Below are 24,285 nucleotides of genomic sequence, written 5' to 3' on the forward strand. Positions count from 1 at the left end.
CAGTGGTGTCATAGCCATGTTATTTATTTGTCTGAATAATGGACAAATGGCAAAACTTCCGCTGATTTCAGTGGGAGCAGAAATGAACTTGAAATGAGCAGCTTTCTTACATGTCTAATATTCTGAGGACTCAGGTGTTAATTTGTGAAGAAAGATCAACACAGATGGGAGAAGTTATAGCTTGTGAAAGAATAGCTGGTTGCAATGCAGATCTACACAGTAAGGGCCTAATCTGCTTGATGCCACACACTGACTTCATAAAAGTCAGGGCCATTGCAGGAATCCAAGCTAAATGATAGTAAAAAATCAAGACAGAGGCTAGACAAAGCTTCTCGCTGGTGTGAAATCATGTGTACATCTAACCTTCCACATACAGATTTGTACATATGTTTCCTTAGAATAAAATGTTAATAAAAGGAAAATGGCATGCGGGAAGACAAAGCATCCAAGACAACCCATCTGCCCTCTTGTCATATGATAAACTTGGACAAACCTAAAGCTGCCAATACAACTGCTCAAGAAGTATGCCAAGGGAGCAGATGCTACCTCTGCAAGGATATTTTCCAAAGTTTGGCATTCAGGATCTTGCAATTATCATCCAGACAGGAAGAGGTGAGGAAGAGAAGTGGAATGATGTTGCCTTGGCACCTCCTGGTGTCAGCTTGCCTTTCACATTCACTTGAGTTATGTCTTTTCAATTCTTTTAAAATCTTCTTCTGCCTAAGAGAGGCATCTGGTGTGGAAGTTAATAAGGAAAATAGCTATGTATAAGTAGAATACTGTGAAACTTGATGCCACCTTTAAAATATTTATTCAAAGGCAAATTCATGAATGTATTCAGATTTATGATGCATAATCATGTTTGGGTTAGCAAAGGGCCCACAGAAGTACTGAATAAATCTGTGAGATCAAAAGCCAGTGGGGCTTTTGTGATCTCAAGTGGTTGGAACAGAAGATTGTTATTATTTTTAGAGAGCAGCCTGAAAGCAATGCCTTTTGGAGAAGAGCAGGTCCTGCAGCACCTTTGCTCATTCACAAGGTTGGGTCATCTGAGCACTGCACAGATGCTGGGTGAGCCAGGGTTCAATGCATGTATGAGGAACAAGGAGCTGCTTTTGTGCAAAAACTTGCACATTAGCAAGACCAGGCCATTGTAGTGAGCTGTCTCAGCACATGCAAGGGCTAATATGGGACACAGCGTGAGAAGTGGGAAGAAATGGCAACTGCCATGGTGCCACTGCCAGGACCTGGCTTTGTGAGCTGGGGTTAGTGCTCTGTCCCTGTGGTCAGCACCACCCACAACCAAATATAGATATTTTCCTTAAAAAAAAGTAAAATCCTCTAGAATTGTTTAAATATTTATCATTGTTTTCATGCCCTCTACATTACTGATTGTGAAGGATTAATGTGACAGCCATCAGGTCTGTATTCAGGGGCTCAGATTTTCTAGTGACCTTCAGTATCCATGTTGTTAGGCCTGACACTGGGCTGTATCTGTGAAAACGTCCCTTCTCCAAGCTAATGCGAGGAAACACAAACATATCCAGCCAGTAACAGTCTCTGTTTCCAAAGGTTTATGATTTCTTCTAGGCTCATGCTGATAAATAATGTTCCAGTGTTTTCTTTAACATGAGAAAATACTCCTTGAGGCCATGCTCACAGTTCTCTTCAAACTTAACTGGCTTTTGGACTAAGTGCACTTCTAATCAAGCCCTACCAGCACAGGAATTAGTAAATGATGACCTTTATTTTCTTTTGGGTTTGGAAGAGGAGGAGAAGGAGATGGGCCAAAACCCATTTCCCAAGACTCATCCCAGCTGAGCCATGACTGACTGGCACTCTCCTTAAGTCCCAGAGAGCCCCTGCGCCTCTGCTTCTAGTCCCTGTGAGAAGGAGGACAAGTGGAGGGAGGCCTGGCTGACTCTCCCTGCAGTGGCAGCCACCCTGAGAAAGAGGGGAAGGGGCCCCTGTGTGAGGAGGAGGGCCATGTCCTCCTTGACGTGCTCACTAGCAGGTGAGCTTGGTGTTTGTGTAATGTGGCATTTGCCCTTTCTTACCCCTGGATGCCATGAAAGGCCACCTGAAAGGATCTAAATGCATCATTTCCTCTGTGTGAAGGATGCAGTAGGGCACCTTTGAATGAAGGAAGTACTTTTTTTCTTGTCCTGCAAGTGTTCCCTTTGCTGTTACAGTTCCTGCAGACAAGTACTGTCACTTGGGTTAAAATCAGCCTCAGACTCTGTCCATGCAGCATCCTCCAGCATGGCCAGAACCCTTCCTCACAGCCCTGGAGTGGCCGTCTCAGGTGTGAACTCTCCATCTTACAAGGTGCAGACCCAGTGGTTGGTCTAGTTGGCTCTAGACATCCCTGGAGCATTACAGAAACCCTGACCAACAGTCCAGCAAGGAAAAGGTTTTATACTGGTTCGAGCAGCTTTTGTTTGACTAGACAGCAGTGTCCTGGGCAGAAAACCACAGTAACTGAATCTCATTTGCTAGGATTGAAATATAGTAGCCAAGGCAGATCATCCTGTCTTGCTGTTTTTATGTGTCCCTGAGTCTAAAGTCATTTTTAAAATGTGAGTGATGCAATTTCTTGCATCTTTCATTTAATATGCTGCTTGGTAAACAGTGCTTTAGATTAGTATATTTGTTATTTAAATGAAGACAATACATCAAGTCAAGTCAGAAAAGAAGGAAGAAGTTTAAGGAATGATTGATGCCTCTTTCAGTGTTATGCCCTCTTAAAAAAAAAAAAAGAAAAAAAAAAGCATAAGGAGAGGAAAGAGGTGGGGTTATTGAGGATCTAATGAGGTAAGAGAGAGAGAAACTATTGTTCATGGGCAGAAATATACTATTTTTAAAGTCACAGTCAGCTCTGATAGCTGAATCTGTTTTCTTCAAGCACACTAATAAATTCTGCTTAATTCATTTTTTATTCTCTCTTGGGGTCTGCTTGCAGATTTGCCTCAACAAAGGAAGCATCATGTTACTTCTTTTAAATAATTGATGGCTCTTGGTCCAAGCCAGCTTGAAGGAAATTCAAAAATAGGTACTGATTGAGTAAATACTCTGCCTCCCCCCCTGCTTGGACCCCCATCCCTTAATTATTTTTGCAACCTGGGTGACTGGCAGTTGCCGATGATGTCATTGAAGCTTTGGGTACACCCAGCACTTAGCAACTCTGATTTCGTTTCTGTATTTATTTATATTTTAAAAAAGGCAAAGCTGTTAATTGTAAGCTGTCTGATGGAGCTAAGAGCTCTTAATAAATCATCAGCAGTCTTGCACTGTAACAACCAGGGTTGGACTTTTAACAGGCTGCGGTTGGAACAGGTACCAAGAGAGGCACTGGGGAGACTTCTGTATATACCCTCTCCTCCTCACTGGGGATGTGGTCTTCTCAGGGTACCCATGGATCAGTGGTTTCCATCATCTTGGTTGTCTGCAGGCTTTGTCATGCTGCCTCTGACAGCAGCATTGTTTCTGTTGAATAAGTCCTTTCACTGGGCAGCACAGATTTGCTGACGCTTTATGATACCATTTTTAAAGACACACCCTTTATAACTTGCCCTTTAAATTATTAAAAATCAGAGTCGTCTCAAGTAACAACAACAAAACCCAGCAATATTTTTTTTATTTTTTCCTCCTTTTTAGCTAGCCTTGGAGAGGCAGCAGGGTCTTTTTCTTCTGTCTTTACAGCCAATACTGCCACAGTAAGAACACACTTGGTGTAAAGTACTGCATAGAAGAAAATAGTGGAGGAGATTGCATCTAATGAGTTTTACATTTATACTCTGATCTGTAGTCCACTTGACTTCATACCTACCCATTTTGATTGCAGTGAGCTAAGGGACTCAAGAAAATGTAGGGGAAGGTAGCTTCTGTGTAAAATTGTTATCCCTCATAGGTTCTCTTTGTAAGGTGTATCATCATTTTGTAATGTTACTTGCACAATGTTGCAGAAGCCAGGGATGCTTAACTATAAAAGGGGCTGATGTTTGCAGAAGAAAACGGGGAACTTTTTTTTTCCCAAACAGGCAAGTCCTACAGTTCATCTCGATAAAATATTTTAAACGCATGAAACCAGCACTCGCCTAGTAAATGACATAAGGTCTTCCTGACCTTGCAGCATTACGTGGGCATGCATGCCATTCAGCTGAACTACTCTAATGTCCAATACCTTGGAGAAATTGTCAAGTATTTCCTCTGATCCCATGCTTGTGTCACCCACGCTCACTCAGTGTTCCTCTCTGCCTGCTAGCGGTGCTCAGGCCACAGAGCAGTTTGAGTGCCGAGAGCCATAATGGGATTAGGCCAGGCCTTTCCAGCTGGGAGAGCAAAGCACCATCAGTGGCATGTCCACATGAGTAGGTGCAGATGGACTGGAGCAGACTGAACGTGGTTTAGCTCTGGTCTGAAGCCATGGAGCTATTTAATGCAATGCTGGCTAATACTCTTGTTGTGTATTAGTAGTAGTGTTGGATCTGGAAGCTCCAGTATGAAGACTGATCTGTCAGGAGCATGCCATATATTTTGTTTATTTATTGTCCTGTTTTTCCTTCTGCAAAGTGAGTATATTCTAGTAAAGCATTGTAATGGCAAATAATCTGACTTACAAAGAAAGCTTTCTTTGATAAACAAAGTGATGGAGCCAGTTGTGTATATTACTTCTCCCCCTCTCCATAAATGGACATCTGGGGGTACATATTACGAAAAGCGTAGCATTTAGGGGGGCACATGGAGACATGAGTCTATTATTTCTGAGGTCTAGGCAACAAGAATGAAACTTGAAACATGAATACCAAAAAGTGCCTGGCAAAGACATACAGTTGCATATTTACATGTCTATAATGTGTTCTGTACTCTGGCTAGTTCCTCTGAGCAATGTCGTGCACATGGGTGCACAACGATGTGTAAGAGGTTTTCAAGTGACTGTGAATGCATACACATTTTCTATACAAGTGACTGTAGTATTTGGAAACTTTTCTTCTGTGTGGTGCAAAGTTCACAAGCGGAATTTAGAGATTGTTCAGATTGTCTCATTATCTGCCAAAAGAACAGGTAAAAAATAATTTGGTGATGGAAAAAGCTTAAAAGCTCACTTTGCTTGTTAGTAGTCTTTTGCCATAGAGGGAAATCAAAGGCTTGCTGAAGGCAAGGCATACTAAGGTACATCTATTAGTGTCTGCTTAACTCTATTGCCTGGAAGCTCTTACTAAATGCAGTCGCCAGGGAAATTGACCTCATATGTTGGTTTGTTTTTTTTCTTTTGGGGCTGGATCCTGACTCACATCACACGTGTATAAAGCTGGCGATTTACTGATTTATCCATGAAAAAAATAGTTGGAAAAATGGGAAATAATGTAATTGGGCTTTGAAATATAAGCTGCATCAGAAGCTAAGAGTATGTTACTGGATGTAGGAGGGACCCTTCAATGAACGTAATGCCATGTAATAAATCTCATGAGACAAAGTAAAACCAGTTCCTCTGATGGCTGGACTCTTTGGTTATAAAATGCTATTGCAAGCATTCTGTTTAGGAAGGGAAGTTAAAAGCCTCTCAAGGCTACATAGAAAATGCTGATCCTGAATGTATAAATGGACACATTTTAATCTTGAAGTTATTAATTATTACTCATGATTAATTGTAATTATTTTATTACTACTCCAAACCCTTGAGTCAAATTGCAGACTGAAGTCAGTAAGAAATTTGCTGAAAAATATCTTGACTTGGTGTGTTATCATTATTATATTGAATATTTGACATTATCAGTTGTACTGAAGAGACCAACTGCTATCATGCCATCAAATTACAGGGGTATATTTGGGTTGCAGGCGTAACTCCATTTCTTTCAGTGTCATCAGATATAACTGTAATTTTAATGCACAAAGGAAAGGAGAAATAATCTCTTCACCCACAAAGACATAAATTAAATGTTACCCCATGCTAAAAAAGGTAGCCCTAAATGAACCTTATATTCAGGAAAGTTCAGCATATACATTTGGTACATAAGCTCTTTTCAAGGGGATGGCAAGTACTTTTGGATTAGGCAGTTTTACTGAGGAGTTTCCAGTGGAAAAGCTTGGCACCCCTCCCTCTAGCCAGCCCTACCTTCTGACAGCCTCCCTCTCCTCAAGTAACCAGAAGAATCTTTTTCTTCTGAACATGTAGCTTGTAATATACATAAAAGCAGAGTTTGCTTTGATCCTGACAGTGAAATGTTTATTTTTAAACTCAGACTGGGCTGTTGTCCAGAAATGCTCTTTCCTTTGCATCGTGCCCTGGGTCTCAGCTCTGCAGCCCGCCTGGGTGCAGCCAGACCTGCTGCAGGAGGGACCTGACTTGATGGGTCCTGCTGAGCTTCCTCCCTCCCTTCCTCTCCCCCCCCCCCCCATTCCTCCTTCTCTGGTTTTGAAATTCAAATTGAATGCAATTTTCAGCTCATTTGAGCCAGAATATACTCTTGCTGAGCTTCAGTGGCTCTTAAATTCAAACTCACAGGAGAAAACAGATATCATCTGTCACCGAGGGTGGGAAAGGGTGTCCACCCCACATTTTATTCATGGAAGGCAGGGCTGCACTGAGTAATTCCAGTCTTTCTGACTAATCACTCACCGGCAAACTAATCAGCTAATCGATACAACTGGTTTCTTGAAGTTTGGTCTCTTTTTGCAGGATTTATTTTTACGTCTCCAGCCTATTTAGTGTATGTATTTAATGTCCTAGAAGTGCCCTAGCTGGAACACCTGTGTTCCCATTTGCTTGTACCTGCTCTTTTCTGCTCTCATTGTCTCCATCACAGACTATTCCCTACAATGGACTACCAATGGAAATGTCCAAATCAGGTAGTCAGCAGAGGGGAGAGAGATTTTTGAAAGCTTAAAATGAGAGAGAGCAAAGGAAGAAAACATGTTAACTGCATCAGTTGTTATGTCAGAAGGTTTGGAACCATGTACATCTATGGGGTATGCACCCTAGCTGCTTACTATATATAATCTGTTTCTTATTAACACATGTGCCAATATCTCATGGATCACATCATGGGAGGTGGGAGTCCTGCTCAAAAGTAAAGAAGAAATACAACTCCCTCTTTTGCCTTGCTGCTTTTTTGTTTTGTTTTTGTAAATACTATTTTTGAAATATAAAAATACTCTTGTGAAGAGGACCAGCTCCTGCTTTTATTGCACTCCTTTACAAACCCCTCTTTCATTTAATGAAAATAGCATTGGTTTGGAGATCAGCAAACTACCTCCAAAAGGAAATGTTGCAAGAAACAGCAATTTGGTAGGTGTAAGGGCAAAACTAAAGTACAATCTGTGCTAGTAGAGAAAATAGGTTACTTAATCTAACAGCATGATAGCATTTTAATGCTGCTCTGAGCAACATCAGCTTGTTACTGGCAAAAATCCACAACTTGAACTTTTGCTGTAGCAAGATCTACATGCCATAAAGGATGTCAGAAATAGACAGGACATCTGCAAATGCTAAGAATATATTAAAGTCTGACCGGAAATAATATCAAACAGCATACTGGTCCCTCAATTGTTTATATGCTCTAAAGCCTTAATATATTACTAAACCTGGCTTAGAGTTGGAAACCTAGTATTCTGCAGCCTTCTTTCTGCCTGTTCCTTGTTTCTCATAGTGGACAAGTGTTTGTGTAAAATTTGGGCCCAATCCTGTAAACAATTTTGGATTTGATATGCTAATGTCACCAAGGGAAAACAAGCTGTAATTCCATCATTACTTTTGTCAGATGTTGAAGGTTTTTTCTGCTAGTATATTTCCTCCTTCTGTCTGATGGCATGTAGCATTACTCAACAAAATAAAGATGCTTAATAACCTTGTACAAATAAACAAAACGGAAATGCAACTTTCTGACAATATTCAGTTGTCACTTTAGGATTATTAAGTACTTTCAGTTTAGTGTCTTGTAATCCCTAAAAAAATACATTTTTGCTGTGGACTGAGTCAAAGCAACGATCCTGGCCTGTGCAGTCAGCTGGCCAGTTCACAATAGCCAGAGAGAGATGCCAGAAGCCAGCGTGCTGTTATGGCAGAACCTGTGTTTTTTATCTTAGAGATTCACTGGCATAAAGCAGACATGAGGAAAGAGGGCAGGGGTAGTGAGTGTTAGGAGTAGCTCAGGCTCACCTCAGGGACTGGGCCCCTTCACAACACAGGCAGCATCTAGGGACCTGTATCCCAATCACCGTGGGGTTTAGAGAGGTACAGGCACACAGCTGTAAAGGGAGCAGGAATTGATTTCCAGTGGTCTTTGTGGTCATAAATATTAGCCCTGATGCATGTACAGGTTCTGAAGCAGGGGATTTTGGAATCTTCTTTTTAATTAGGCAATTAAATTCAGGTTAAACCCTGTTTTAGGCACCTTGATGCCTCTCTGAGTCTTCCCCTTTGTCTCCAGCGGCTCTGTTAGACATTGACACTGACCTGCAAAGCTGGTACTACAAGTCCTTATAAAGAAATCTGATATTCCTATGGAAGTTATGATGATGTATGTAAATCAGCTGCCATATCCACACTGTCACCTCTTCAGCTGAAAAAGAAGGGCAAATAATTTCGTTGGTAGCTGCTGAAACCGTCAGCTGCACTGTCATTAATACTCTACCCTCTTTCCTGGAAACTCAATATGTCAGCTACCTGATGTACCCTTCCTCTTCCAAGAATACATCTCTCCATTCCTTCAAATTCTTCTGGAGCTGGGACCTCCCATCTGTCAGTGTATTGTCCTTCTTCTGGCCCATTAGTTTTCCCTCCCATTCTTTTTTCATATCCTCATGTGTTTTTTCTAGAGTTTTATCATGTGCTAATGACTAGAGTATTTTAGCTCCTTCTAGGAGCATATAAAGTGATGTGTCTGATTGCTACAATGCCTTTTTCTTTCCTCTTCTTTCTTGTGGGGAGAACAGTGGGGAGTACAGTTTTGAATTATTTATTGATGTGATATATACACCCACACCATCATGATCCTAGCCATCCTCTGCTTACGAGGCATCCCCAGGTCTACCCTGCTTGGACTTTGGTGCTGGATCTGTTCCTCAGGGAACTGCCCAGATTTCTTCCGCTGCCCTCTGAGAAGACTTTCCATGTGGTGTCACTTCTCTGAAGCAGGTCTTCCTGGTCCCTTTCTGTAGATGCCATTGCTGAACTTTCTTGTTTCACAGCCCATAATCTGTCTTGCTGCTTAACTCTTGATGGTCTCAAAGATCTTCTGTCATTAGTCCCCTCATCTATAATTTATTCTTTAGAGGCCACATGGTACTTGCACACAGACTTTGTGATGGGATTTGTATAATAAAAAGTATCTTGCTTCACAGCAGTTCAAGAGCCATAGAAATCCAGGAGAAATAAGAAATGCCTGTCTCCTTGCTTTGGTGGACCTCGGGATCTCATGCTTTTCTGGCACTTGCCCTCCTTTCAGCCCCCAGCCATCTTTTTTGAATTATGCGTGGCCCATATGCAAAGCTTTCACTTGCAGAAGGAAGCAAAACTCTGGCTGATGTCAATAGACATTGGCATCAATGGGATTTTTACTTAAAAAGAAGTCTCTGCAACTTGCCTTTTAGTTTTAGCATATATTCCTATTGTATTACTAAAAAGCAGCACCTGTAAGATTTCCATGTGAGTAGACTCTTGTGCGGCTGAGGAATCCTATCAAAGATAGAGGTTTTCAAGTGAGGAAGAAAACTGGACTACAAGTCACAAGACTCCTAAAATTGTCCTACCCTATAAAAAACGTGTTGCTGTGTCTTTGTGTGTTTTGCCTATGTAGGTATGTATCCATATAGAAAGATGTATATTTTATTGTAAGTCCTAAATAGCAGATTACTTGTTGCCATTCAGAGGTCAGCAGGTGACTTGTGGTTCTTGCTTGATTGTAACATACTCAATAGAAATCACAGTTTATAATTAATAAATAGCTGCCAAACAGACGGATTGTTTTTGGCATTGAACCTGTAATCAGGTTTTTGCATTTTAATTTAATTTCTACGGTTAATATTACATATGTTAAACCTTCTGATTGGTGGTTATTCTTCTTTAGAATTATTTTTTTGTTTGTTTCTTTCTTTATGGTGCTGCAAGCTTAGTCGCATACGATCTGAACTGTTCTCTTTGAAATTATCTTTAAAACTGCTATTGAATTTAACAGGATTAGTGGTCATGTTAGAGAGCCTGAGAAAGTGGTCTTACATCACACACAGCATATGATGCCTAAAAAACAAACCTCGTCGAGCCAGCTATTTCCCTTTGTCACATTTTGTTCCATCCTGGCACAAACCAGACTGGGACGACAAACTGTATCACCAAAGAGGCATGACATTAGCCTTGCATATATTTTCACCAGCCTTTATATTGCCATGGCAACAATACTTTTAATTATGGAGAGCCAAAATTATAACTTGTGTATCAGTTGGGGCTCAGTTTTCCCTGTGGACAAAACTCTGATTAGCCATTGGAGAAAAGCTTTGTATGTCGGTTTTCCTCCCAGGCTGGGTTTTATTCACTGCTTTAACAGTCAGCTGTTGTGCTTGTGGTGTGAACTTGGAGGGGCAGCAGCTGGCTGGAGGGGTTGCCTGGACAGTGGCCTGGTGGGAGTTGAACTGACCCTATTGTCCCAGGGGCAGCCTGGCACTGTGGTGGTTCATGTGTTTAAGAGCAATCCTCTCACTGAAGGACTGCTCTTGGCCTTCCTTTAAACCACTGGAGATCTGCATATTTGGAAAAGTCTGGTGTGAAGTGATGTCTAATAATTGGCCTTGACAATGTTCAAGATTGTGCTTGGGGGACAAACAAGGAGCTCCACTTCAGCAGCAGACGTGACAATTCGCAAAGCAGATCCACATCCACATTCAGCTGTGATGGGGGAAAGAAATGTGTCTGTGTGGTAGGATGCAGGTCAGGAATAGCTTTCTTCACGGTAGCAAAGGTGTTGTTTAAGTCGCTTTTCCAAGATGGGGCACGTGAGGGCAGTGACCAAAAATGTGTGCATTACTTGGAGAACTCATACCAAGAAAGAAAAAATCAGTTGATGGAAAGAGTGCCTTTTAAAAATATATATAATCAATTTTGTGGATTTCTAATGCATTCATTTCCTATTTTGGATGAATGGTGGCCCTTGGTGGTTATGGCAGGGCTGGTTTTGTGTTTGTGAACTTCCTGGCAGTGTTTGAAAAGCGGAGAGGTTAGTGAGGAGATGGGACATCACGTAACTTCATTGGAGTCTTCTTTGACACACTGACATTCCTAGTGTATGTTTTAATGATTGTAGGGCTGAGGCAACATTGTCAGGAGATTATGGCCAGAGATCATGGAATCATTGAGAATAAGAGTTGCAAGATCACACTGTTAAGTAGAAATTCAATAATTCAAATGTGGTTCCAGAATGCAGGGGGCTCAGCAAGCATGTAGGCTAATATTTAGACTTGCTGAATCACTAATCCTTTTTTTTTTTTTTTTTTTTTTTTTTTTTACAACACTAAACCCTGGTAATCGTGCTATTCACTTATACTTTTCGCAGTCTAAGAAGGCTTGTCTCTAAGATTGCGATTTTGGAATTTGGGATCATAAATTAAACCCTCTTATGAAAGAAAATAAGAAGTTTGCTGTTGTTTTTAATAAGATTTTATGGTAAGTATGGCAACAGCAAGTCTGTCAGTCCTGGCTTTGCTGCACATGTGTAGCTCTGTGCTTTGAGACCCTTGAAATGTCTGTTTTTAGGACATCAGCAGGAGGCTAATGAAAAGGCTTTGTTGATTTTAACGAATTGCAAGCCACTGTAGCCAAAATAAATATAATCTGCTTTTTGGATTAGTTGTCACACATGATTTTACCTACTAACAGTGATTAAAGAACCCTGGTGGACTAGAAGCATAGCTGCTCTCTGGTGACTCTTGCTAAGATAGCAATAAACAGAAGTAAATAAAGACTTAGGGCATTAGTTATCTTTAATAAACAGTGACACTGCATATGATGTTATGGGGACACTTCAAAAACCTGCATTGTATACAGCAGTGTCACTCTCTCTAGTGCAGAGAGCATTGGTCATGCGAGATGGCTGGAAATAATGGCATCACCGCGCTGCTTGCCTTGAGTTTACTGATGTGTAGCCCCTCTTCAAGAGCTGCTGACCCAACTGGACACCTCATGGGGACCTTCATTGCTCAGCCATTTGCATCTAGCAGCAGACATCAGAAACTAAGTTGAAAAGGTCCAAAACTAGAGGGATTACAAGAGGGAGAGGAAGGGAGCATTAATCGCTTGTGTAATTATGCAACCTCTGAACCACTGTAATTCCATCCAGTTAATGAACGGAGGACTGGTGCTGGTCTCTACTACCTTAGTCTTTGTAAGCTGATAGAAAGAATTACTTGTCCCTGCTGACATTTTTTATCCCTGATATTTTCTCAGTAATCGAGAGTGGGTGTGTTTCTTCATCCCCTTCACATTTGTTGTGAGAGGCAACAATTACAGTTTATGGTATTGCACTACTCCTTTGGACTCACTGTTGCTTTTAATCAGTGAGTAGAAGAAACAAAACAAATGAAAGCATGTGCTCTTTTCCGAGAGGGAATTATTGCTGCAGTACTGAATGTTGGTAACAATTTTAGGCTCTGATTTAGGGGGAAAAAAATAAACCTTTCCTGGGAGTGACAGGGGATTAAGGAGTTTCCCAAAGTTAATATGGGAAGTCAGGGCTTTTGAAATAAAAAAAAAAGAAATCAGAGGATAAAGCATGAGAATGATTACTTTAGGGAAAAACGTTACTGAACAGGGAGAGGGTTTAAGCTTTCCAGTGAGCCTTCACCTTGCATTCTTCTATCCCTAATTGTACACCCCTGGAAGCCACATGGCACTGTTCTACAAGGAGTTTATTTTTTACATGACAGCTAAAAAACTTCAAATTAATCAAGGAAATGTCTTCTGGCTTTTTTACAGTTGCAAAACTCTTTTTTGATGTATGGAGTTAAATTCTTGTTTGGTGTTTTCGTTGAAGTTGTGCAGCAGTTACAATACAATTCTGGCTTTACAGTCTGTGGAAAAAATACTTTGATAGCATGCTCAGGAAGGGAGTAAGACCCACCAAGGATCCATCCTTCTCTTGGCTGGCAGTCATTAGGAGTTTGGAGACTTGCCCGATGGTGTAATTCTAGTCTTGACTGCATATCTTACTGGTTAAAAATAGGAGCCAATTCCAGCTCATCAGTTTTGCTAAGAAACTATTGATTGTGATTAGCAAGCTTAAAAATAATTACCTGGTGTGTTCATTGCTATCTTTGGACATACTCTCATATTCCTACTCTTATAGAAAGTATTGAGCAACACAATGGGACAATTTGATGACTAAGGTGTTACATTGTGCATGTGGGGAGAAGGATATCGAGCACTTCTTAATTGTTCCATCTCCTGGTGATTAAACAAGCACCTAACACCTACACAGGGGAGAAAACCCACTGGTCTTCCTGAAAGGTGCAAACAAGCCATCCACCAGCCTCTTGTTCCCATAGGGTCTGAGCTATATAACCAGAGTCCTTCCCAGTTTCAGCCATCACTGGGACTGCTCAGCTCTCTGGCAGAAGCCACAAGCCCAACATACACCACCAGTGCCGCACCCTCAGGAGAAGTAAAATGCTGATTTGCTTAGCACCTGAGGAGGGGGGAATAAGTTTCACCTGGGTTTTAACACCTTATTTGAAAGCCTAATTATGCTGGTGCATACCTGATAGTGAGTTGACCCTAAATGGCCAAGTCAGTTGCCAATCCCTGAAAGCCTTTCTGTCTCTGGAAGTTGTTGTTCCCATAGCAGCTGAATTTTTGTTACTTACAGTGCCGTGTATTCAAGCGAACCAGCATCCACTTCAATCTGCTCAAGTCTGAGCTGCCTGCTGAGCGTGTGAGAAAAGCTACCTATACCTGTAAGACTCCTAATGCAGGTCAGTAACCACTTCAGGGGGCTTCCTTCCCTAGGCTTTAACTCTTGAGCACCCTTGAAAAAACTGGTTCTTGCCATGTTCTTTTCTGTTGAGAGAGCCTAGAAAGAGTAAGCTTAATGTCAGAAGTTGGATGGTGAGAATGCTGTTGCATAATACTATGCCTGCAGCATCTCCCCACCTTGTTCTTTAGGTTTTGTATCCCCTATGAATGTGTCAGTGATTTCAAATAATAATTTGTCCTGCCTGGCTTGGTTTTGCATTTTCAATTTGTATTTCTCCTACAGTTTTACTCTTGTATTGGTTTGGTGTGTACCAGGGTTGCCCTTAGCAGGCACCTGATGTGCTGGCAGGGACATGCACAATAGCATGGGTTAGAATACAAATTATTCAGGTGTTGTGGAACCATAGATGCTTTTGTAAGGCTGTGTGTGTCAAACTAAAGACACCTAAGTGTGGGCCTGTTCTTCAGGCCACTTGTAAAGCATGTGAAACTTGGAGTATTAGTTTGTGTGTCCAGGAGAGGGGTTTGTCCTAGTTTTTTTTATCTGTTAGTGGCAGCTTTTGAATTCAGAGTTGGAATTTACTTGGGGGGGAAAAATAACTTCTTGAAGTGTTCGCAAGTGCAGTGGTCCTCCTATCAGCACGTGGGTGGGAGAGGCAAGTGCTGGGTCACACCAGCACTTCCCTTGTGTGGGTTTTGGGTTTTGTGTTCCTTCAAGAACGTAGAAAAATGAAATGCGAGGCTTCAGTATGATAGAAAAGGAAACTGTGGACATGTTTGCTTTTCTTTATGCTGTGGTCTGTGTCAGGAGGAGATGCAGATGGACTGCAGCTGCAGCTCTGAGGAGTAATGAGGTGGCTGAGGTTCTGGTGAACCTGGTGGGAGCATGCAGTTGTCTTCCTCTCACTGCCCTGCAAGGGAGGATACAACAGCCCCAAAGAAGGTCTGGGCTCTGTGGATAGACAGCATGTGATGGTAGGGGTTAAAACTTCATTGTCAGGAGTTTGACAGCGACCTTTATGCATAAAGGTATTGTCATATGCTTTTAAAGACTAAGTGACTCTAAACCTGTATACTGCAGTCACTTCTCTATAAGTACTTTTGTAAACTCTCAGTAGGCTCATACACATAAGCTATGTATTTCCAAACAACTTGCTTCAAAATATTTGGGTTTCGTGAGAAATATGACTGGAAGAGCTATTTTTTTCCCCTTGTATTGAAAGGGGCTTAGACTTGAGCTCTTAAATTCAGCATCCTTTGTTGGCATGATTTCAGGGCTCGAAAGGATTTATATAAGAGTTGGAAATATTTAAAATATTTTTTCATGTTTAAAAACAACTGCTACAACTGTAAAACTGTAAAACTTGATCTGTTGGGCGATACCAGAGCTAGAAGTGAGTGTTGTATCACTTTCCCATGGATTGAGTACCTTCTCCTTCACCCAAGAGGCTGAAAAATATTTTTTTGTCTGATTGTGTCCACCTTAGATGCCTACATGGTTGCAACTGCTGCAGTTTCTGCATGTTTCACAATGTTTTTGGGAGAATGGTATTTCCTTAAACACATCATGGATTCATTAAAACTGTGCCTTTCTTTAGCACCAATGAATTTTGACAAGGGTTTTAGGACTCTTTTGGGAAGAAGGGCATGTTTTGGAGGAACTTCACTAACAAAGAGCAGGTGCACATTTTGCACTTCAAGAGGGAACACTGTTTCAACAAGTCTTGGTCATGGAGAAGCTGAGCTAGTCGGAAGTGCCCTGTTTATTTGCCATGTGAGTAAAACTGTTACGCAGCCTATTGGCTACACAAGCAACTTCTGGTCTTAGAGGGTCACTTCTTGCATTATAGTTAACACTTTCCTTGACAGAAGCAGTGAGAAAAGGGGGGAAATACTTCTGCATGTGTGCGATTGGTGGCTTAGAGTGAACTACAGTCTGGCAATAATTTGAAATTGCAAATGCATGGGAAGAGTAAAAGGTGCAGGGCAGGAAAAATAATCACAAGGGAGGTTTCAAGAGGATAAATTTTTAAAAGTTAATGTTTGAAGTGATTTTATCCTTTTCATTTGCTGTATTTAGTTGCCTTTCTGAAGCTTGGCATAGCTATTTTGATGTGCAGCAAAAATATTACATCAAAGGTGAATGTTTGAATCCTGGCTGAGAAGTAAAAAAGAGGGTGGTGGGACACAGCAGGGGGAGAGAAGCCCCAAATGACCAGGTTCTTGAAAGTAAGATATAAAAGAAAACAGTCATTTCTCTCCCCTGACAAATGGTTCAAAAAGTAGCCAACAGTTTGGATCTGGTGTGCCATATTGCATACAAATGAAGAAACTGTCACCATCGGTTTCCTTTGAAACCTTTTGATTTTATCTTCTGTAGTAAAGGGCATGTGACTTGATCAGGGCTTCTCCTCTCTGATACATAGTCAGAGTCCTGATCTACTGAAACAGCTGTGACAGGTTTCTCCACTCAATTGATATGATTTTTTTTTTTCCTTCAGTGCTTTTGTTTGTGGTGGGTATAGTTCACCCCTTCCTTTCCATCGAGGAAAACCATGTTTCTTACTTGGCAATTTCCAGCAAATTCTTTCTATTTTGGTTTAGTCAGTTGTAGTCTTATACCTCTTTTCTCTCTATTTGTCAGACTGACTTTTTTCTAATAGGAACACGAAAGTGGAATTGCAGTATTTTGTAAAGAAACATGGGGCACAATTCTTCCAGAAACTCATGGGTTATATATTATAATCAATTAAGGATTGTTTAGCTAGAGTACCTTTAAATGGATGATTTTGATATGCATGGTCAGTAATGTCAGGAGACAGTAGTGGAAGAAAAAGATTTTTACAGGCCTTTAATATTCTTTAAAAACCAAAATTTCTGTGAGGTGTTTATATTTTTAACATGACCTGTATTAGCTAACATGCTTTAGTTGATGTTTTGCTCCAGAACTACTGAAGTCAAGGAAACTTTTCCAAAAGGGCTAAACTCTTCTACTTGTGTCAATGGATAGCAAAAATATCTTTGACTTCTCTACTGTGAGACTGTGCTGTGAGGGAGAGTGAGAGTGGGAGTAGGAACTAAGCCCCTGGAGGTCTCACTGGGCTCCCCTTTGCAGAATAAAGGCCACAACAAAATATCCTTGGGCCCATCTGTTGTCACCACTGGGCTTTGCCATTGAGCTTGTGAAGGATGTCCTTGCTGGTGATCACCCTGGGGTGATTTCTGCTCCTGCTGGAACCCTGCAGCTGGAGGAATAGTTGGTAAAATTTGTGAAGCTTGCAGCAGAGGTAAAGAATACTGATACTGATTTGTTTTTTCCTTCTGTTTTTTCTCAGGAAGGTAAGTAGTGATTGAGGTGTCCAGGAATTTTCTCTACCCAGACTAGCTAATTAAAAAAATGTTGGGGTTATTGAGTGCAAAGTGGTGTTTAAATGGGTGAAAGTTAATAGCCAGTGTTTGTGAAGGAGGTTGGACTGGTTGATCTCTCTTAGCCTGAAGCCAATTAACCCTGAGTATGTGATGCTGCCTTGCCCTGCAGCCTTGCAGATGGTTACTTGTCTCAGAAACCCAAAGATTTCCTGGTCTGCAGGAGTGACCGGCCTGGCCACAGGCTGCCCATCTGAGCTGGCTCTATTTTGTTCCATTTAGTTCTCTACTGGGCTTTTGTTGCTGAGGTGCCTGTTATGAGTAATAAGCTGATAGAGACTGGAAGAAAGCCTGAAGTGTACCAACTGGGTAGCTCAACTGGGAGGTGCAGCTGGTTAAAGTGCAGCAACAAGTTATTGCAGTGCTGGTCCTGAAAGCTGTTTCATAGAGCAACTTTGTTCTTCAGTGGTTTTAACACTGCTAGCAATTAGACATGTGTACATGGTGTCTCTCTACATGCTGAGGCAGCTTGTATGTGCTCTCCTTCAGAGCTGGAAAAAGGTAGCTCTCGGGCTGCTTCTACAGAGGGGTCTCTTCCAGAGTCTCCCATTGTGTGAAAATCTCTTGTGAGAACCAGAGTATGGGACACTCGTTCAGCAGCACATTCTCCTGTCCCAGAAGTCCCTCAGCTCTTAGCTTCAGGTTTAGAAGAGTAGGAGAGCATGTCAGGACATCCTACTGGGGCCCAAATATGTGCTAAGGATGTTTTATTTCTTGGCTAGGAAGAAAATTTAGCAAAACTAACCTGACTTTGTTTCATCTGAAGAATTTGACTTTTCTTGTGTCTGTGCTTTTTGCCTTATGATGTCCATTATGTGAGGAGTAAGAGCTGGTGTTGGAAAAGTGGTGCCTGAAAAGCAATGGGTTTGGATGCTGAGTGGAGCCAAGGGTTCTAACTATTGGGATTTTTGGAATGCAAACAGCATAGAAATCAAAATGGATTTGCCCATTATCTGTTTACACAAATGCTGGTCAGAAGTCTTGCTTATCAATGTGGGTGAAAAATCAGTCTTCCTGGTGTTTCACAGGACTATCAGTTCAATATATGCTTCAGCCCTGGAGTGTAAATGGCCAGGGACAGAAACCCCAGGGATTTTTTTCCTTCTGCACCATCTGGAGATGTATGTCATTTCACCAGCACCCTCTATCTGGATTGGGTAGGCAGCACCTCAGCAGCCAGCTGCTGAGCAAGGAAGCCTGCTGGTGATGTTGAGGGCTGGAAGGCTCAGATGGGGATTGAGATGAGAGGCTGTCACTGTAACTCACCTTTCCCCTGCCTGGTGGGAGGAGGACAATAGGGACCTGAGGAACTCACCATCTCCTTACATGGAGAGTGAGAACATGAGGGAATGTGACACTTAACACCCAGCAGCAGGGATGAGGAGATCCAGAAAGCCACCCATTTGCTTTCAAGGCTTACTCTGCAATCAGCGTAATTTCTCAGGAGGAGGGGTTTTTTACTGCACAACAGAAGGTTGGGGAATGGAGTGGGGGAAAAAGGAAAAATAATTATATTTATGGACTGGGAGTCTAGGACCTTTTTGAACCTGATCACCAGTATCTGTCTGCTTTGAACACAGGAGGCAAGTTACTGGATAGCTTAAAATGTTGGCTACTTTATAATAATAATAACAACAAGTTAAAGATTTTTTTTTCCCAGCTGTTAGAGGATGTGATTTTTCTTTTGTAGCCCATTATGTATGCAAGACCAATTGGTAAGCTGCAATGTAGCATTCTGTAATTATTCTCCCCTGTAGCTTTAATGAGGAGATCTGCGTGCAGTTTGATGGGAGAATATACTCTGCCGACAGCTACACCGAAAATCAAGACAGGTGTAATCCGCTTACTGTAGTCAGTGAATCCTCACCATGTGGCTATGTTATCTGTAGTGCATGTTTATAGAAAGATGCTTGTAAAAGGATTTAATTTAATGGAATAATGGTAACTGACACCATGGAAAATGAAGGGGCTCAAATAATATGGTGAGCGGAGTAATATAAATACTAAAGTAGATGATTAAAAGATGGTGATATGTCATTCAGTTAACATCATATGAAAAGAAAATACAAATTAAGTAATGTTATGTACTGAAAGAAAATGCATTCTTTCTTAATAGCTTGGTCTTAGAACAGACTTTAATGAAAATATATAATTTTGGAGCATGCACGTACAGATCTGTGCCCAGTCCTGCAGTTGCACTTGGGTGGGCAGACGTGCATGGCTATCACTGGAGCTCTGCATGGGTGAGTTTCCAGGACTGAACTCATAGAGCAGAATATCTTTTAGAAGGTGGATACTCTGCTGAGCGATATCCAAAAGCTGTAGCTATCTCTTGGATAGAATAGTTGTGTGCTGAAAGGACCAGCTGAGACTTAGGAACCCACCCTGTTTCTGGTGGGGAGGCTTCATCAAGACATTTCCACATTGTGTCTCTGTTTTCTTACCTGTACAGTGATAACAATAAACTATTTGCAGGAAAGCAGCCCAAATAACTTAATATTTTGAAACTTATTGACAAAAACCAGCATCTCCTTGCAAGCAGCAGTTACACAAGACTGTTCCTTTGGAAACATAAGATTATTTAGGCAGAACTGTGAATTCAGATCTTCTTTTCAGAGGCTGAAAGAAATAATACCAAGTTCACTCTCCCTGGATGCGATTTATTAATTATCAGTCATTCTTAATCACCTAATACTGACATATATCTAACACACTGGAGACTTTAATATCTGAAAGAATACTTACTATGATCTTTTGTAGCAGTCCATTTTTAAGTGCTGGGAGAGATAATGTGGTGCCAGTGCTTTTGTATTGGGTTTCTGATCCGTATGACTCTGCCCTTGAATGTGGAGTGTGAGTGCACTGAGGATGGCAATACATTGCTAGCAAGAGCTATGCTAAGTGCTGCCAAGCTTCTCATGCAATTATTTGAAAGCCATTGGCTTGTACAACTTGGACATCTCATGACACTTGGGTATTTAAAAAAAAAAAATTACCTTTTTAGTGTTAAGGTAAATGAATGTCATTTATTATCCATGCCAAGGACTGCAAAAGTGCATGATCTGGCATGTTACTGCATCAGGTAAAAAGTATTTAAATATATTTATTGAAAAGCACTTCTGCTGAGGAAAAATAGGGGCTGGATGGGAGTTGGGTACTACTGTTAATTATTCTTACTATGCTGATCTTGCTCAGATTTTGAGTCTGGAGATGGCACTGACAAAGGAGCAGCCTTGATTTCTGCACATATGTTACTGTTACTTGTAAAACTGGGCTCACAGATTGCTCTGAAGCGTTTACTGTTTCTGCAGAACATTTCCATAGTTCCAGCAGTTTGATCACAAATGCAGCATCTCTCTCCTAATGCTGTGCAGGTTGATAAAACAGTTGCAGAGCTGGAGTCCCTGAAGAAATTATTAATTATCTGGTTAATGTGCATCAGCCTGTGAGAGTGTGAGATTAATCACCAGTGCTGGGATGAGTTGCTGAAGTGGATTTTGGTTTTTCGTCTCCTGTCACTTGGTAATGGCTTTTCCTTCCTTCACCATCAGGTGAACAGGTGCGGAGATGCTGTATTTTCATTTTCCTGTAGTTGGTAACAGCCGGTGACCAGGAGATGCCTTTTTCTCAGTCCTGCTGCATGAGCAGTTTACAACATGGAGCACTACCCACTTCGGATGTTCCAGCTGCAGGAGGTTCTCCTGGGCTCAGGGCTGACCTGAGCCTTTCCAGATAGACACATTTGAACATGTGCATTTGGGGAGGGGTATCAGAGAGGACTGCTGGGCTGAGCCAGGGTTGGGTCTTTTGTATTTGCCAGGTCTCAAAAGGGTTGACTTATATTTTAATGTGGAATTGCAACTTGATGCCCATTTTGAACATATTTATAGTACTCAATTCTTTGGTAAGTGAACATTCAGCATGTCTCCTTTGTTTAATGCAACAAAAGAAAAATGTGCTCCCTTTTTGGAAAGCTGCAGAAGATTCTTCTAGCTCAGTCTTTAGTGGTACCATCCTTAAAGCCAATGGGCTGCATAAATATTCAGCTGTTGGAGAATGAGTCAGCTCCTTTCTGGTGGTGATGTGTCAGTCAGTGCATTCAGATGCTGCAGCACTTGTCTTGTCCCGTAGCTGCTGTTAACCATCAGCAGTGTTGTCAGAAATTGTTCAGTGAAGCCCTGATGTTCTTCCAGAGGTCCCTACTGGATTATGCATACTTGCACCACACAGTCCACTGATGAAAAACCTGAGGAATAATTTGTCCTTAAAATGTTTCAGTTGTGTTGCTACATGAATCCATATACAAATCAGCGTTGTACATGAAGCTCTAGCTGGGGCTCAGGACCATTGGCTGGAAGAGTCTTTTGCTTTAGTGACTACCAGTGAGGAGAGGAAGGAAAATCAGATGGAAGGAGCAACATGGTATGCATCTAAAGCAGACAGTTTGCCTGAGGCAGAGGGAGCACCTTCTAGTGAAGAAGAAGCTGTCTACAACAGCACAGAAATTGATCCAGTAATATGCGCTGAGGGACAGAAGCAGAGAGTGAACCTCTCTATTTGTAAAGTCTAGTCATTTGAGTTACTTTATCATCTCTAACACGAGTGTTGTTCCTCCCTGAGGAAGTTCTGTAAATGACCAGAGCTATTGAGGCTGGGATGCGTGATACTTGAGACTGGAGACCTGTTTTTAACCTTCTGCTTGACTATGTCGAATCAAGCTTTTTTATTATGTGAATGTGTAGGTATTGGCCTTCTTATGGCAGGGTTATGGGTTTCTTGGCTGAACTAGTGGGGTTTTGTCCCTAGTGAACTGCAAATTTTTTATTACCTTGCCCCTTCTAGCAGGCAGAGACGTACTTCTATTTAAGATTTCACTGCATTACTCTATTGTGGAGCTTTTGCTGCCCTTACTGTACTATTCTGAATTCCTCTTCAGCTAAAGGTGTTACCTTGGGAGGGGAGGAGAGGTGTGCAGTTTTCGGAGAATTTGCTTTATAATAGCTATGTGCTTCAGTCTGGAATCCCTGAACACCCCATAATGGCATAAACATCCATTTGTTTGGCAGGCTATGGTATAACTTCACATTAAATGTAGATGACCCATTTGTGTTTGAAAAACCCTAAGCAGCAAGTCATTGTGGCAGCAGAAGAGTTTTAAACATTAAGCGGTCTTCAGGGCTTCAGGTTGAGTATTTGCATTAGAGTTGTTTGAGTTTCTGCTCCTTGTAGAGCTTCCTGAGCTTGTTGTGATAAGTAAAACCAAGTTTACTCTGTTAAGCTCAGCAGTTCCCAGCACTGGAAAAACAGGGGGAAATAAGACTGTTAGGAGACAAGAAGTAAATCAGTCTGTATGGGGATGCAGGTCACTTTTTGTATGACTTTATTTGATGGTGATGTGCATGGTTCTTTGTGTGGCTATGGGGCCGTGCACGCAAGTGTGCCAGCCAAAGTGGTGTACAGAAGTGATGCAAAAGAAGTGTAAATGCATGAACCATAAGGACAGTAACTCAACAGACTCTTCTGTAGCTGTTGATCTCTGGTGCTTAAAAATAAGTAGAATAGGAGATTTTTAGATGAGCAAATTGTGCAAATCCATGCCTACTTTACATGTATCACCTTGACTTGCTTGTACAAATAGGGTAATTGTGCATGCAAATAGCTAATTAACATAATTAGCCAATCTGCTGATGCAGTCTCAGGATCTGTAAGTGTATACAAGCCATGTAGTTATCATGATCTGCCAAATAATTGAAAAATAATCTGAGCCCTTATAACCACTAGCAGATGTGGGGAGTTGCTTAATTTTTAATATAACATTTTTTTCACTTTGGGGTGGAGAACTGTCTGATGGGGATCATGACTGTTATTGCAGTTGGGAGCCAAAATCACTGAAGTTTATTAGAAAAAATTCACTTTGAAGTCACAAGCTGGCATGGTTGTTCAACAATTTCACAATACTGTGACCCATGGCAGGCTAGCTCATCTGGTGGCATAAAGGTTCCAGTCATGCCATCTTGTATAAATTGCTCTGTGTGAGCAGAGACCCATGCTGATTTTGCCCTATGGCTTCATAAAAGTACCTATGAACAATGCTTGTTAAATACCTGCTTTTTACTATTTTTAGGTAAGCAAAATATTTCATGTTTTAAAGCCTCCTGGTTCCTTCCACCTTAGTAGAAAGAATTTATTAAAGAAGATTCAAAGGGCAAGTCTCCTGTTCATCTTTTTGTTAAGAGATCTCCCTTAGTATTTGACTGCTAGGCAAAAATACCCAGGCAAGTTTAAACATCCAAATTGCCAAAGTTTTGCAATTGCATCAATGGACATTAATTATGAGTCAAGGGATTTCAGAAATAAATTTCTCCTATCTTTGCTTCTATTATTTTTAAAGCTGGTTTGGGGGTATGGACACTTTGCTTTATAGTAATTATTTATACTTTCAAAGCGAACAAGATGTGAACTTGCAATCAGTTCCTACAAATAGCTTAACATCAGCATTTGTGGCTTAAGTCTAGTCTACACAAAAGTAACAGCATAATCTTCTAAAGACAGGTATTTCTTGAATGAACTACCTTTTAAAAAGTTTTTAGTTATAAAATAGAAAACTTAAACCTGTGTATTAGATTTGTGACCTACGTATTATCCCAATTGCTCTCTGAAATTCCTTTCTTTCAGATGTAGTTTTATTTTAAAACTAAGATGAGGTATGCCAATACCAGATTACTGCCAGGATTCAAATCTTAGAAAGAGGTTTGTGACCAGGAGAGCAGCACTGTTCTCTTTCATACACTTAGGTTTCTCATATAGATGTTTGTGGTATGTAGAATTTTTCTTGCTGGGGGGACTTCAAAACCTGTTGAAAAGCAATGAGTTAGATGCTGATTATGCAGGACTTGTGTTGG

At 41.2% G+C, this 24,285-nt stretch overlaps 1 protein-coding gene across 25 annotated transcripts in view; it reads left to right on the forward strand.

Annotated features, from left to right (window-relative positions):
* Nucleotides 1–24,285, forward strand: part of ESRRG (estrogen related receptor gamma) — a 406,125-nt gene that overhangs the window by 100,057 nt on the left and 281,783 nt on the right. For 3 of the 25 annotated variants that reach the window (XM_051615714.1, XM_051615728.1, XM_051615713.1), the window contains one exon: nt 13,851–13,956. The exons of the other annotated variants lie outside the window; for them this stretch is intronic. In XM_051615714.1, coding sequence (XP_051471674.1) covers nt 13,951–13,956 — 6 coding nt within the window. In that variant the 5' untranslated portion in view covers nt 13,851–13,950. The remainder of the gene's footprint in view (nt 1–13,850; nt 13,957–24,285) is intronic. 25 annotated transcript variants of the gene reach the window in all.

Source organism: Apus apus, chromosome 3 (genome assembly GCF_020740795.1).
Source record: "Apus apus isolate bApuApu2 chromosome 3, bApuApu2.pri.cur, whole genome shotgun sequence".
In the NCBI taxonomy this organism is placed as follows: domain Eukaryota; kingdom Metazoa; phylum Chordata; class Aves; order Apodiformes; family Apodidae; genus Apus; species Apus apus.